The 16,918-nt window shown below is 40.1% G+C and overlaps 1 protein-coding gene across 1 annotated transcript; it reads right to left on the bottom strand.

Moving 5' to 3' along the window:
- On the bottom strand, positions 1–16,910 carry ISY1 (ISY1 splicing factor homolog). The gene is made up of 11 exons (XM_081177194.1): positions 16,808–16,910; positions 15,010–15,032; positions 14,602–14,653; positions 12,428–12,493; positions 11,529–11,571; positions 10,680–10,792; positions 9,812–9,929; positions 8,667–8,789; positions 2,688–2,800; positions 1,564–1,650; positions 1–744 (listed from the first exon to the last, which is right to left on the bottom strand). Exons 1-11 carry the CDS (start codon positions 16,808–16,810, stop codon positions 637–639), a joined length of 849 nt encoding a protein of 282 aa, XP_081033320.1. The 5' UTR covers positions 16,811–16,910; the 3' UTR covers positions 1–636.
- Positions 16,911–16,918: the final 8 nt, after the last annotated feature.

A 16,918-nucleotide genomic window follows, 5' to 3' on the forward strand; every position in this document is an offset into this window, starting at 1 on the left:
TCTACATAAAAATTGTTTTACTGAACAGATCCGAGTGATATTACAAAGGTGAAACAGTATTTACAATATTAGTTGCTGAAATATCCAGCATTTCATAAATCCAACCAAGTGGGTGTTCACATCGAGCTTTGAGCATGCTACATAAAGCTGTATCAGTTGTGCAGCGCTTCAGTTCTGCTGTGAAGTCAAACATTAAAACAACAACAACAACAACACACTGCAACAACTACCTTCAATTCTGTTCCAAATTTGTAGGCAATTAGGGTGAGCTTTATCTAAATGCTGTTGTATTTTACTGAGACTGGAGAAGCATACTGGAATGCTAATTTCTAATTTAAGAGAAACTGAAAATGCCATATAAAGCAGAAATTAAGCAAAAAGGAAAGCAACTAGAAAAGGACAACTCAAAGACAAGCTGGCTAGTTATTTTGAGTTTTGACTACTGAAGCTGAAAACAAAAAATTGTACAGAATAGGGCAGAGTAAAATGCTTGCAGTGTAATGTGCTTGGGGAAAGAAATCACCCTTCGTTTCCAGCATTTGTAAAGAGTACATTTTTGCAGAACCAATGTGCTTTAAGCAACTGCTCCCAGGATGCTTTAGGATGGATTATAAAACAGAATTGTCTCAACACACGCTACAGTCCTAGAAGTCTCTTAGCTTCTTCACTTTGAGCCATAAGAGCTTCACTGGCATACTTCTGAAGAAGTTCCATCTTCTTTCTTCGGACAAGAGCTTCCTCAATCTGCAGATTAAAAACATTCAGCCTTAAAATAAAGTATTAAAACTTCACAGATTGCAAATGATTTAGTAAAAACAGCTAATATGTACATGCTGGCAATGAAAAGGTACTACCTAATGAAAGCTTTGAAGAGAGGTGTCAAAAGATTATTGCTGTGGCCAAAGTCTGATGTTCCTTGACTTAAGTTGCCAGTGACTTTTAGGATGCTGTATCACCACTTTCCCAGAACTGATACAAACTCTCCTTGCAAAGATGCTGAGGTATAGGGGTGCATTCAACTAACCGGATGTGCTGGTGGAAGCCAGGGCAAGAACTCTCACTAGTGCAGCAGCACAATACTTTCCTTTTTATTGCACATTATGCTCAGAACCTTCTGAATTGGGGCTGCAGAAAACCAGTTTACCGTTTCATTGCCACAGGCACATTATGGTTTGCTGCAGCCCAGAAACAGAAGTTCTAATATACTGAGTGGGAGGAGCAATGGAATCCCAAGGCTCATTCTTGTAATACTTAAGCGTTGTTTCACATGGTTATGTCTGAACAACCCCTTTATAGTTATCGAAGTGCAAAATGATTCTCTTCTGAGATACAAATACTTTCTGAACCTTAGTCTGGCTTTATTTTTCAGCTAAACTGTATAAGTTTGCTCCAGTTATTTCACATAAATTTGCAAAATGCACTAATGAAGTCAGGAATGACAGAGAAAACACAGTAGCCGCAAAAAGGTGCCACAAAATGTTTTTTCCTGGAGTAGGCCAATGTAGCTATTCCTCTGGAAGTTCAATGTACCTGTACAACTTTCATTTTCTATTTGTTCCTTACCTCTTGTTGTGATGGCACTGGGACATGAGCAATAAACTTCTGCTGACTGTCCTCTCCTTCTTTTTCCTTTCCGCTTTCTTCATCAGACTGCAATACATTTAGAACATTCAGTTTATGCAACCACACGCATCATGCCAGTGAAGAAAAAGTCAATACCAGGTGCCTGCTTTTGTTCTAGCTGGACTGTCCACACTTCTGCCACAAAGCCAATGGCATCAACTGTCTTGTAGGAAAGAATATCAGGTGCTGGGCAGTAGATAGGAGTGCACCTTGCTCAGAGAAAGGGAAGCAGTTTCAATTCAGTGGGGACTGCTTCTTGCTCCCTGTGCTGTTCTTTGAGGTCACCTCCAACACAGGGATCACAAAGCCCTTTGTAATCTTCCCCATGCTCTCCTTTACACCTCCAATGTTGAGGTGCAAAGGAGAATGGAATACATCACAGAGGGCTTTGAAAGCCTCCCCTCATTTCTCCTTTCCAACTCTGATGCTGGAGGTGATAAGGTGAAGTGCATGCATGGAAGAAGTAAACAAAAGAAAGAAAGTCTCCCCTTCATTCCCCACTCCCACTTTGAGAAGCGCTGGGTGGGGAGAGTCTACATCTTCCTGCTGCACCCATTTTATACAAATTCAGACAACACGCATTGGGCTGAGCTGCTTTAAAAGTCAGATTTCTCCAAAGCTGGAAAATAGGTGAGGTTTTTTTGTTAACTACATTTCCTAACTTGGTCAAATGCAAACTGACTAGCTTTCAAATTCCATTATAAAAAGCCAAATGTTTTCTTTAAACTACACAAACACACACCCATAAGTCCACAGAAGGCTTCATGCATGCTCTGTGTGTAACCAGTACACAGCAGGAAGTACAGCCTAAATTAAGACTTGATTCATCTTGATGTTTCATTCCAAATTCAGAAACACACCCCAGCATCTGACAGTCACATTTTATCCACGTAGCAAAGAAATTGCACTTATCACATACATAAAGACACTGAAATGCACAGACACTGAAACGGGCAGGCCTATCCAAGTTTGCTAATGTTTATGCCACTCTGCCTTTTACTGTTAATGAATTCTTCTACGTTCATGGCATGCTGTTATTAGCAGGACTGAAACCAGCACAATACCTCATCATCATTTACTGCATAGATGTTTATTTCCTCCTCCTCTTCTTCTTTGTCACCTCTTGCAAGCCGCGCTTCTCTCTCTGCTTTCCATTTTTCCACTGCTTCTGCAATAACTGAGCAAGTAAAAAAAAGTAGTACTTTATATTTGGATTTTAAGAGGTTGACCAAATTCAATTCAAAAAGCACCAGCTCTTTCATTTCAGAGTCAATTATAAGAGTCAACTTTTGGTGAATCCACAAACGTATTTATCAGTTTTTACTTGTACTGTTTGAACTTTGCTTCCTTGAGAAGGGAACAGTAGCATTGGAGAAGGCATTTAGAAGGATACAATTAGCAGAAACTTACGGCAATCCTACAAAGAGTTATGGGCAGGGTTTTCTCATGTTATAGTTACAACAGATTGGGCCAGAAATAGGGGTGGTGGGTATCCAAGTGTCACTCAGTTGATAGCCTTCCGTCAGCTGAACAGTAAGGGAAGCCATCCCTCCCGCCACCTTGTCCCCCATTTTGATTCAAGTTTGCAGCACACATTACTCCACTTTATCCAGATAGAAACCGACAATGTCTCCCCCTAAACCTTGTTTACGTTTAACCCAGTGCTATGATAAGTTCTGAGAAAGCCTGAACTTTATTATACTTTAAAATGGTTTACTATACTTTAAAATGGTTTGCCTTTCCTGTACTGTATACATAAAGAATTCTTTCAAGTTTATGAAGTGTGACTCCTGTTTACAAAAGCTAGGCTGACTTCACTAGCATACATTTGTATGTGCTCAGTTTTTAATACCATTTCTAACAACTCATTAAGGAATGAAGTAACCTCTAGGTTAGATTACTGCAATAGGACTACCTCTGAAGATGGTCTGGAAACTTCAGCTAGTGCAGAATTCAGCAGCCAGGTTGCTCACTGGGGCAAGGTGGTCTGAGAATATTACATTGATCCTGGCACACCTGCACTGGCTACCAATGAGTTCCCAAGCCCACAGTGTTGGTTTTGACCTACAAAGCCTTAAATGGCTCAGAGCCACAATACCTCAAGGAGCACCTCTCCCCATATGAACCAACCCTGACCCCGTAATCATCATCTGAGGCCCTTCTTCATGTGCCTCCTCTGCAAGAGGTCCACAGTGTGACAACATGAATACGGGCCTTTTCTGCAGTGGCTCCCCACTTGTGAGATGCTCTCCCTAGGGAGGCCCGCCCGGCACCTGCCTTACATAACTTTAGGTGCCAAGAAAAAACATTCCTCTGCTCCCAGGCCTTTGGCTAATTATGACCTTTTAAACGGGGGGTATTTTTGTTTGTTTGTTCTGTCTTTTTGTATTTTTATACTGTAAGGCACTGTGATCCTCAGAAGAAGGGCAGTATGGAAATGTAATAAATAAAGTAAGTTAGATGCACTATATTTGAATAACCTTTTAGAAGCTGAGATGTAGCCATTTCCCCCCACTGAGCTATAATCCTCCCTCCCTCAGAGCTGGTAAACATCTGCCTTGGATGCAGAAGTTTCCAGGTTCAATCCCCAGCATCTCCAGATAGAACTGTGAATTTTCCCAGTCTAAAGCCCTGGGAAGGTGAAGTCGGTGGGATTTACTGCCACGTAAGCGGTCAAAACAATGTAGCCTTACTGTGATGTGAGCTTTTCATAAGTTTCAGTCTATTTTATTAAATGTATGAAGTGGCCTGGAAACTTGACACACTTTTATACAGTAGGAGAAACAGGGTTCAGTGTCCCACCAATGGTAATTAAAAACCCCTTCAAATTAGGAAACTGACTGGAAGTCAGGTTGCCTACTTCCCATGATCTGCTCAAAGGAATAATAAATTTAAGGAATGTAGGTTCCTTAGGGATGCACTGGTATATATTTTAACTGAGAACTAGGTACCAACAAGAGATGTTCTGTCCCTTTTTCTGCTGAGTCTGCGCTCAAGTAGGTCACTGTAGGATATCAAAACAACCCATTTTGTAACCTCACTGGGTGGGTACTATAGGCTTAACAATACCGATTGTGACTCCCTTCAAGGGTCTCTTCCTCCTCCAGGGACTGGAGCAAAAGTGCTTAGCATTTGCAGCCCCTTGCATTTGAAGATGAACTTGTCTAACAAGCATTCTTTTCACCAAATATTACACTTCAAGAGAATGTATATGAGAATGCTCCATAAAAGCTGAACATCTTCAGCTTCTGTGGCACTGCTTCCTGTCTTACTGATTCCACCATCTTCCTGGTTCCCTCAAGCAGTCCAGAACTTGTAAGTGTTATGTTCATTGCTTGATTTAAACTCATGCAGTTTTCAAAGTACAGTGGTACCTCTGTTTTTGAATGTCTCAGTTGACGAACATTTTGGTTTTCGAACGCCATAAACCCAGAAGTAAATGCTTCGGTTTTCGAACACGCCTCAGAAGTCGAACATGCCACACGGCTTCCGCTAAGTGCAAGATCCTGCAGCCTAGCTGTCAGCTATTGGATTTTCGGTTTTTGAACGTTTCAGAACTCAAACGGTCTTCCAGAATGGATTACGTTCGAAAACCGAGGTACCACTGTATCTACAATTTCCCTTTCTAATAGCCATGTTCCTGTCTGAGGCTTGGCCTCTCCTTTTTGTCTTTGTTTTTCTGTGGCAACACAACCCTGCTTGAAATCAGCTTTAGGGGATGGGAGTTTGGAGCCCTTCTTCACTTCTTAAAGTGGGAAAGGTGTTGCAGACTATAAAATAAGAAGTCTGTTAACACTCTAAATTTCCCCTTTCTCATAGCCATGACAAGGCAAGGGCTCAATTTAGAGCAACCCTAACAAGCAATTCTGTACTGCTATAACATTTACAGTTGAGAGAGAGGTTGGGGCAGCTCTGGATCCATTTCTAGAGTGGAGATTCTATCAGGGAGTGATTGTTCAAGATGGAAAATACTTTGCTGCAGGAAGTTTCAACCTTCCTGCTTCCTGCATTTATAGCACCATCTACTGTAGGCCAGGAATCAGGCAACAAGCAAGTTTGAGACCATCGTTGGAGCACCAGGGCAGGGAAAAACTAGAAATTAGTGCCGTTGAAAACAAGCTACCAAAAACCAGCCCCTGCATATTTAAGAGAGTCTTTTCCAGCTTGCCAAACTTTGCTATATAGCTCCAGAACTGGGTGTTCCAGAACTTGCTGCCAAATCTGGCTTTTCAGAACTGCCTAAAAGAGACCTGTTCAAACATGTCACAATTCACTGTTCTCTCCTTTAGCTGAAGTAAAATGTTCATACTTTCTGGATCATCATTTCTGCCTTTGGCAAAATAAATATTTCAAGCAAACTATACAAAGACACTTCAAAACCAGGGACCACAGTTAGAAAGGAGAAAAAGAACAATATAGGTATCTTACAATTTATGTATGTAATTTAAAAAAACACTTGAACCACACCTGTTGTTCTATATGCCTTCTGTACAAACAATGCAAGCGTCTAGAAAAAAGTGAAGAAGTTACTGGAAAACACAATGGGTTTACTAATACCAAATTGTAGTTCACAAACATATGCAAATTAACTTGGAGGTAAGTGTCATTGGGACCAATGGAACTTACTTCCGAGTAAATATTCATAAGTTCAGACACCTTGTATCATCATCTGATACAGTAACAGGCTGAAATGAGAAGAGTACAGCAAGACTCAAAATTGTGAAATGAGAATGATACTTAGCTGAACACTAGGGCTTAGTCTCAGGAAATGAAAGGTTGATACAGCCATGGTGCAGGATCAAAGCATACTTGGGAAAGGCATGAACTTACTGTGGAGAACTGATGAATGCTGCTTTCAGAACCATGTGCTACTTATACGCCAGTTTGTCATTAGTTGAACAGGTGTTCAATTTTATACTCTTAGATATGTAACAGTAATTCAAGAAGTTCTGCTAATTTCTGTAGAGATGTACAACTCTTCCCCACAATAAGGTCTACAGAGCACAGCAAGCCAGATTTTCATAATGTACAGCCTTCAAACCTCAAACCCCAGGTAATGTAGTATTGTCAATGAAATGCTTCTGATAAAACAATCTAAGTAAATTACTAGTGTATTCATTTTTCAAAAGGCAATAACCAATCTTCTGAACTCATAAGCAAAACAGCAGAAGATTTATCTTATTTAAAAGTACCAGAATGGTGGCAAGAAGGCAACTCTGTTGGGGGATAGTTCATGTCAACTTATAATGCTTTGACATAATCAACAGCAGCAGCTTAGTTATTTCCTTATAGTAGTTCATCTAATTTTCTTGAGGCTGATTTCTTTCCAAAAGACTTGAATTAATTTCCTCTGTCCCCATGTGATTATCATCAGCATAACCAAAGATCTATTTATTGGAGCGAATTGCCAAGGAAGAAGATCCAGATGAGGGAACAGATAAATTTCAGATGTATTTTCTGAATAAAACAAGACCAATATCACTAGTAATGACATCTGACTGCCTTTTAGGAGGGGGAAAAACTGCACTTCTGTAGCAGAAAAGCTCCAATACTGATTAACTCATTTTTTTTTATTTAATAATGTATATACCGCTTTATGCAATACAAACAAACAAACAAAACCCCCTCCAAGCACTTTACAAAAGATAAAACTGTAAAATCGGGGGGGGGGGGGAGAGAATCACAACCCTGTTTTAAAACATACAAGAGTTAAAACAGTAAAACAGATTAAAATTACCTCAGCTTTCTAAGCACCTGCATAGGTTTGTCTAAACAGGAATGTTGTTAGCAAGCACCAAAAAAATTAGTTGAATTGTCAGACAAAATTTGTAAAATAACAGCGTCTGGCATTTGACTTCAGGGCAATATAAAGGTCATATCAAAAGCTTACTACAGGTTATTTTATCCAGTATAAAAAAGTGGATAACGTGAACAACAGGTAAATACAAGCTTGATTAAAACTGGCTTCTGAATTGATCTGCAAATATTCAGTCAACAGATCTTAATAGAATCTTAATTTGGGGAAGGGGACATACCTTAGTGACACATGCAGAAGGTCACACGTTCATAGATCCCTGGCATCTAATTATTATTTTTCTAAGGGTGTTGAGGGGATAAAATCAAGTAGCACATGATGGAAAAGACTGTGCCTCAGACCCTGCCATTCAGAGCAGTCAGTACAGGGCAAGACAGACAAACAGCCACACTCCTGTGATGTAAGAATCCACATGCAGAGAAAGAAGCAACACTACTGAAGTACTTAATACACAGCGTATGCCAAAATGGAAGATGTGCCCTCAACGACATGCCCACTACCGTTTCTTAAATAAAAAGCAGAAATAAGATCCTTTGAAAAGAACTGAACTGTTTTACAGTGGTACCTTGGTTCTCAAACTTAATCTGTTCTGGAGGTCCGTTCCAAAACCAAAGCGTTCCAAAACCAAGGTGCGCTTTCCCATAGAAAGTAATGCAAAAATGGATTAATCCGTTACAGACTTTTAAAAACAACCCCTAATACAACAATTTAACATGAATTTTACCATCTAACAAGACTACTGATCCATAAAATGCAAGCAATAATCAATGTACTGTACTATAAAATAAATAAGACAGTATTGAAGATGATTTTTTTAAAAAATAATTTCTTACCTGCACTGATGATAGTCATTTGTCTATTTCCACAGTCACACAATCAATCAATCAATCAATCAATCAATCAATCAGTTGCTGGACTGGGTTCCACACAGTCACAAAAACAAAAGTGCCAAACTTAATTCGTTCTGCAAGTCTGACTGACTTTCCGAAATGTTCGAAAACCAAGGTGCAGCTTCTGATTGGTGAAGGTGCCCTGGAAACGATAGCTGACAACCCCATTGGATGTTCAGCTTCTGGAAAACGTTAAAAAACCAGAACACCTCTGGGTTTTTGGCGTTTGAGAACCAAGGTACCACTGTACTTCTTTGTCTTACAGGTAACTAGAAGTGGGGTCTCCTGTAAAAGACACTAAGCAAAGCAACAACCGATCCGAGGTTGACCATGCCTACCTTTCCTTTCATGTTCCTGCTCCAACGGTTCCAGGACACCATCATCCTCATCTCTGTAGCCATAGTATTCTGCATCAATAGCCTTCATAAGTTCAGCTCGTGTTTTCCTGGGAGGAGGAAGAGCTGAAGGAACAAATGCAAAGTCACTCTCCACCCAAGTAAGAGAAAATGGAAGCACATAGCTTTGCCTGCTGTGACTAGCTAGTCATTAAGATTCAACCAAATAGCCAAGGACACCTACAGTATATTCAAACCACTGGGCAAGGCATCCATAGGAAACATGCCAGCAATGACTGTAAGAAAGAGGAACTTCCAGCCCTACCTGGGGATGCCAGTGCCTATTCCATCAATGTTTCTAAATTAAAACAGTAAATTTTAAATAAAAAATAAACAGTAGCAATTGCACTGCAATAATTGAGCAGGGCAACCAGTTGCATATGTATTTTCTCCTCTTACCATTTGCATTAAACTGAGGGGAAACTACAGGAAAATAACTCCCAACACGTCTTATGGGAAAACGTGTGCTACTTTGTAAAAATTTATACTAGATTTAATTTCTCTATTCATAATGAATTGAAAATGATGTTTAAAATAACCTTTGTAAAAAACAACCCAGAAGCTTTTCTTTTGGGAATTATAGGGACAGAACTACCTAAATTGTATAGAAATTTATTTATGTATGTGACTATAGCAGCAAGAATGCTACTTGCACCAAAATGGAAAAAAGCAGAAGTCCCAGCAAAGGAAGAATGGATACAAAAACTTATGGAATATGCAGAAATGGCTAAACTTACCAGAAGAGTAAGAAATCAAGATAACAAACTTTTTATAAAAGAATGGAAATGGTTCGTTGAATATTAACAGATAAAAACATTGGCAGGATTATTGTAATAACCTGCAGTTTCGTAAGAGTATATATTTGAAGTAGATAATTAAATGAGCAAATTAAATGAATTTGGATATGCAGAAGATATTAAAAAATAAATTTAAGGAACCACAGAAAGAGGGGGAAGGAAGTCAAACTTTGAAATGTTAAAATGATTGTAAAATTAATGAAATGTATAAATTTGAAAAGTATAAATATTTTTTTTAAAAAAAAGATTTAATTTCTCTAATGCATATGCCACACGCACAAAAATACTTACGTTCTTTTTCGAAAAGCTCTCTGACCCCAGGCAAATCTTTAGCAGCTCCAAAATATTTGTAACCCCTGTTTCCTGGAACTTCTTTCCCTTCATGATCAAGCATTTTGGGACCAATTCTCTTGAGGGGGAAGAAAGGGGTAAAAGCCACAATGCTTAGTATTTCCTCTTGTGTGACTAAAACAGAACTTGTGAGTACAGGCAGAGTTTCATGTGGTTTGGGCAGACTGAGATTGGCATGGTCAAATCTGAAGAACTTCATACAAACTATTTATAACATGGTAGACCCAACAATACATTTGAATTATTGAGTTACCTATGTAGATATCCACTTACACAAGTCTTGGAATAACTGGGTATGAGAATGGGTTAACTTCCTTCATGAGTGTAAATCACCCCATGATGAGCTAATCACAAGGTTAGCCAACATAGTTGCTATGGTAATGGCCTAGTGCCCAGACTACATCTGTGATTAATATGTCAGCTCAGTACTCTGTTACTCTGTAGTTTATCTGTCTGTCTGTTAGTCATTTAGCCACGTTCAGTGTTATGTCTTGAATTGCTGAACTTATTTAAAGCAACAGAGATACCTTGTACTTGTAGGTATCTGTATCTGGAAAAGCCTACAAGCTGTATCTATCCATGTCCAGAACTGTTTTACTGAGCCTTATCTTCTGCAACAGTATACTATCTGAACCTTTCTCTGCTTCAGTGTGGTGAATGGTATTGAGAGCCACTGTGTGGGTATCTCACCTGAGATTCCCAATGATAAGAACCAGGCAGTGGTTATTATTTATCAAATTATAACAGATAAATTTGTATTGTGTTTGCACTTTCCTACATATGGATCTAATAATTTTTGTATACTTACTGCATAATCGGGTCCTCCCAGCTCCTTTATCCGGACTTCCCAGTGCCCCTTTTCTCTTAGGAGTTTGTTAATTTCATCATTCAAGTCACGAATTCTGAATTCACCTAAGCCAGCTTTTTTCAAGGAAATGGGGAGGAAATAGCTGTTTCAGTCATTGATACACATTCTCTATTCTGAATTTTTCCAGGTACTGTAGGACAGTGTTTTTCAAACTATCTGATGTGGTAGACTGGCAGTTTCTTTCCACCCCGCAATGTGCCAGGCAGGGAGCAGGGCCATATTTGATCCCTGAAGTGTCCTACCAACCTGGATTGAGGTGGAGTTACTGCAGAGTTAACAGCTGATGACTCATGAACCAGCACCGATCCATGGACCACCACTGTAGAATACTGCTCATTCGTATTGCTTTATTTCTCTCTGTCACATGAAGACATCAGTCCCTCTGCTTTTAGACAACTTTTATAGCAGGCTTCTTATTAAAGTAAGTTTTAATGTGTGGATATCAAAAGCACCAGAGCCAGTTATTATTCCAAAGACTCAAAGCACATTAGGATCAAGAAGGTTGACCCAAGACTAGCTTGGCTAGATAGGCTTGTTGAATACCAGATTCACAATTCAGATATCACAGCATCCTTTCCAACAAAAGCAAGCTCTAGAGCAGTAGCTCCTTTTATCAGTTCACTATCACAAGCCTAGACCTCAGAGCAGTGACAGCTCTTCAGGGTCAGAGATAAAAAGAAGTCTCAAGTGTAAGAAATGCTAATGAAAAGTACAATCTGCAGGCTCATAAGGATATTAACCCTGCCCCCCATTAGGAATATTAACACCGCCCCTGCATTAGGAACTTACCATTTTGAATTTGTGCCACTTTCTTGGAAATTTCACCAATAATCTGTTTAAAAAGAGACATTATACGACAATTACTTTTTCCCTCAAACAAATCAGCAGTATCTATTTTAGAGGCTGTATGACGCAATACCTTTAAAAAGTTTCTGTTTAATGAATAATAATTTTAAAGCTATTTGTTTAAGGTACTGCAGCATGCAATTATTATTCAAAAAGAGCATTTCCAACATTTTCTCTCCCATGACCTAGAAATGGTTTCGCAGACAACCAATTTTGACAATTCATAGATTTAAAACTTTGGAACTGTTTTGTTAAACTACAACAGCTGGTTTGTAGTTTAACACAATGATGCCATGGTGTGCATAGGCCTAGCCCTGGCACTAGCCAAAGTGAGCCCCTTGCCTCAGGTGGCAGACTGGGAGGCGCAACAGAGCATGCTCTTCCTTGCCACGGCTCCCCACCCACCTGTTGCTGCTATCAGCCATGTGCAGACCAATTCCTGCAGGCCTGTCCACTACTGCATCTTTTTCGTTTACCATCTCCTCATCCATGACAAAGCAGAGAAATACATGAGTACAGTCGTACCTTCAAAGTCGAACAGAATCTGTTCCGGAAGTCAGTTCGCCTTCCAAAACGTTCGGAAAGCAAAGCAAAGCACAGCTTCTGATTGGCTACAGGAAGCTCCTGCAGCCAAGCGGAAGCCCTGTCGGACGTTCGCCTTCCAAAACAACGTTCAAAAACCAGAACACTCACATCTGGGTTTTGATTTGTTCGGGAGCCAAGGTATTTGAGATCCAAGGTACGACTGTCTTTCAATAAATAGACAGAAGTTGGAACTATGTTATCAGGGGTTCATTTATATACTTAGAGGATTGTTATTCAGAATCCTCAACAGCAAATACCTGCCGCCTCCATTTCTCAGCTTTTGGCAGTTCATTACATTCTGAAGCAAGAAAAGGCCTTCGCTCCTGTTTGAAACAAAGAAATATAATATGATTATGGTATCTTCAGATTTGTGTATTTTCTGTATTTTCACAGTCTGCACATACAGCCAATGCAACTCTCAACATTTCCTTCCCGATACTTTCCACATCTCTGTAATAGTTCCAAGTATGCACAAAGTAAGAGTCTAATTTCCTTTGCCTCACACTGCCATTAGAATATTGGTTCCTCCTTTTGTGCACCACATACAAACAACCTGGACACAGTGTGGCACTACCAGTGGCTGCTCTGGATTTCTGAAATTAATTTCCTTTTGTGAGTCAAAGCTTTCAGGAATACTGGAAACCCTTTTCTGGTCAAGTTGCTGTTGACCAAATATAAGGTAGCAAACATCTCTTTGATACAGGGCAAGTCTTTAATAAGACTGCTTTAGGGTCCATCAACATTTTTGAGGCACTTATTCCAAATATCTCTCTTGGGATTGAAGCTTCTCTCCCTCCTATTTCAACCCCAAGGGGGGGGATAATTCCATGTGTCTCACACTCAAATTCTGGAAGCCACCTTGACTTTCTAGCTGTTATTTTGAAAATTTAAAAATACATAAGTTTTCGGTTTCACACTGCTTTCCCACAAAAATCTGCACCCTAAGCAGTTTGCATGGTTGTTTTTTTAATCAATAATTCTTGAAATTGCTGGCATTAGCGGCAGTTATATTTTTTACAAGTTATTTTATGAGCCTTAACATGCAGTAAAACCTTTCCTAGGTGATATCCAACTACTCCAAGTATGATTAACGCTTTATATCATCCCTAGCTTACAGGTTTAATGTAGGCTAACAAAATATCAGACAGTGAGATCTTGGGTCAAAAATATTTACCCCTTTCCCCACTATAATAGAGCATGTCTGCCCTTCTGTCACAATAGAGGCAGCCATTAATTTTGCACTGCTGCTATTACCTTAATAGTTTATCTTGTCAGAACAGATGCCAAAGGCTGCTTTATAGATAAGGTGCCACCACTGCTACCCTGTAGTTTTTGTCTGGACAACCAAACTACGGACACCATTGGGGACATTTGACAGTTGAACAAGTACAGTGGTACCTCAGATTAAGTACTTAATTCGTTCCGGGGGTCCGTACTTAACCTGAAACTGTTCTTAACCTGAAGCACCACTTTAGCTAATGGGGCCTCCTGCTGCTGCCGCGCCGCCGGAGCACGATTTCTGTTCTCATCCTGAAGCAAAGATCTTAACCTGAAGCACTATTTCTGGGTTAGCGGAGTCTGTAACCTGAAGCGTATGTAACCCGAGGTACCACTGTATTTAATATTTAGGTGGAACTGGACTGTCTTGCCTGCAGTGGAACTCTGCTAACTGGACACTTCTGCAAGTACAAGTGGAGGAAGCAGCTCTGGGCAGCTCTTCTTTCTCCCTGTACCCCCCCCGCCCCCAAAATGCTCCAGACAGTTGGACTCCCCAGAACAGTCAGGGAAGATGGCAAAGGGAGCTTGCAGGGTGAAGAAGAGGCAGAAATTACCAATAATCACCTCTTTCCCTTTCATCTAACTGGTTTGATGTCTATTGGACATCTGATGTCTATTCCTTTGCCCCATCACTCCCTTTGTCACTTCTGGCAGGACAGGTTGTTATTTTTTATATTTGTTTTATGCCGCAACCTGTCATCAGTTTGTGAGTGCAACAATACACAAACATAAAACAAAATGTAACAGCTTTATTGTTTTACAAGATAGAAAAGGCATTGATTTGTAAAAGTTAAAATGAGACATCACATGGCTGTCCATTGGTACAGCATGGTATCATGTGGAAGACTCGAGTTCATAATCACGCCAAGAACAAAATGCTCAATAGTTGATTCTCTAGTAAGACAATTATCAAGGAGGCAAAAGTTTGGAGACTCACTTCCAGTTTCCTTTGCAGAATAATGAAAGATAAGCAGAAACATATGACCAGGTCAACAGTCATTTATTAATGCATCCGTTCCAATGTTCTAGAAGTTTGCCTGCTATGGTTGCATACGACTTTCAGTGGTCTGAGAAACCCTGATCTACCCCTACATTATTAGAAACTGCTCCTTTAATCTTACTCCTCAGAAGCCAAACTGGTTTTCTGGCTTACCTTAACTTTTCCTTCTTCTAGCTGAGCTTGGCGAAATCTCGCCAAGGCCGTCCTAAAAGGAAGAAAGTTCCACGTAAAACAGACAATATGCAATCATAATACTCATAACTTATGTGTCACACATTTATATGATTCAGCATGGGAAGAACCAAACATAAGCCTTATAAAGAAATGGAGAAAATATTAAAATTGTGTGTTTTAGGAATACTTTTGTCACAGTCTGAAACACCATGTCCAAAATGTAACTAATAAGAACAGGCAGAATACCAAGATTAACATATTGTAAGCTGAAGAAGTGCAAAGTAATGTTTCTTAAACGGTTATGGATCAAAGGAAGAAGACAGTTTAACTGTTATAATATGCTGAAAATATTCTCAGTGACAAAATATCAATATTCAGACTACTTACATGGCCTTTTCTGCATTTCGAGCCTAAAATGAAAGAGTGGGAGAATAAGTTTTATTTGAGAATTGAATACCAGTAAAACATAAGTCTAGAGAATATTATGCAAGGATAACTGTAGAAACCTAGCCAATCAAGATGGTAAAAGGATCAGATTTCCCATAGAGCCTTATTATTACTTATTATTATTATTATTATTATTATTATTATTATTATTATTATTATTATTATTATTACTATTTTATTTATATCCCGCCCTCCCCTGCCGAAGCGGGGCTCAGGGTGGCTAACAACAATAAAATAATACAACATTCTAAAATCATTTCATTATAAAATTAATTCAAATCAAATTGATGGCAACCACTGGGCTAGAGTTCTGTGAAGATTGCCAAAGGAGGGAGTCAGGCTGTGCCCTGGCCAAAGGCTTGGTAGAACAGCTCTGTCTTGCAGGCCCTGCGGAAAGATGTCAAGTCCCGCAGGGCCCTAGTCTCTTGTGGCAGAGCGTTCCACCAGATCGGAGCCACAGCCAAAAAAGCCCTGGCTCTGGTTGAGGCCAGCCTAACCTCTCTGTGGCCTGGGACCTCCAAGATGTTTTTGTTTGAAGATCGTAAGTTCCTCTGTGGGACATACCAGGAGAGGCTGTCCTGTAGGTACCCGTAGGTAAACTTTATAGTGCAGCAGCATCTAAGCCACATATATTATACCTAATTAGACAACCCTCTCAACACTACCGCCCACACACTGTGATGAACTATAGCTAATAGATCACTGTGAATGTTTCTAAAAGGAATCATTTGCTCCTTCCCACTTGCACTGGGAGAAAACAACTACCATCTCTGGCTCTTTATTACATCTGAACCAGGGACCACAGTTGGTTTCATTCTCAACAAATCCCAACTCATAGCCAGAATTTGCTTGTGACACGTGAATGGAACCATGTTACCATTCACTTGAGGGTGAGGACTTTTTTTGCATCAGTAACCAAGTCCCAGCAGCTGTTAAGGTCTTCAAAAAGATAAAAGAGCCAGTCAACTGTTTTGGAATATATAAAAAATGGTGAGGTATTAATGTTTCCACCATATGTGAAGCTGAGACACAGGGTAGAAATCGTTTGATCATTAAAGTTAACTAAGCAGTTGAAGAATATGGACATTTATGCATTTCCCATTATAAAACGTGTTGCTTGCAAGTTTAATACAGATACCACCCTCAGTTTTTAGCCACACCAGTACAACCCCGCTGTCTGTTGCTTTTGGTCATGATGGGTTTGAGTGTCTATACAGAGAGGAATGAAGCAGAACTGATGGTGTGAGGTTACCCAGAGCCAAGAGATGACAGCTATGTGAAAATATAAAAGAGACTGCTGTGTGCATTTATTTATGTATGCAACGTGTTTAGACATTTTAACATTCCAAAACAAAGTAGTAAGGCAAATACTCAGGAGAGGCAGAAATTCAACAGGTTCAGCATCATTTCCAGGAACAAGAAGCTATGAAATGGTCTTACAGCAATTTTTGTCTATTGAAAATGTTGATATCCCATCCTTGCACTGTATTTGTAGCGCTCAGGCCAGCTTGCAGCAGTTTTTCTTTTTTTAAAAAAAAACCCAATAACGAAATAATGCAGCCCCCCCCCCCAAAAAAAAGGGACATGGCAAGCTACTGTTGCGAAATAAGTAAAGAGAAATAGAGGAAATGGGAATGAAGCCCCTGGAGGATGCCCAGAAAAGCACCGACTTGGCTGAGGCGCCGGGCGAGGGCGCGCGCGAATAAAAATACGAGAGCGCGCCCGCCCATTCACTCACCATGGCGGAAGATCCGCAGAAACGTAAAGCTACGCCGATCGCGGGGTCCGAGGCGGAAACGGCTCCTTGGCGGCAACGCGGTGCAGGCGCACGCGCGCAGCGGACACCGCC

This window comes from Podarcis bocagei (assembly GCF_964188305.1).
Source record: "Podarcis bocagei genome assembly, chromosome: 2".
Taxonomy (NCBI): domain Eukaryota; kingdom Metazoa; phylum Chordata; class Lepidosauria; order Squamata; family Lacertidae; genus Podarcis; species Podarcis bocagei.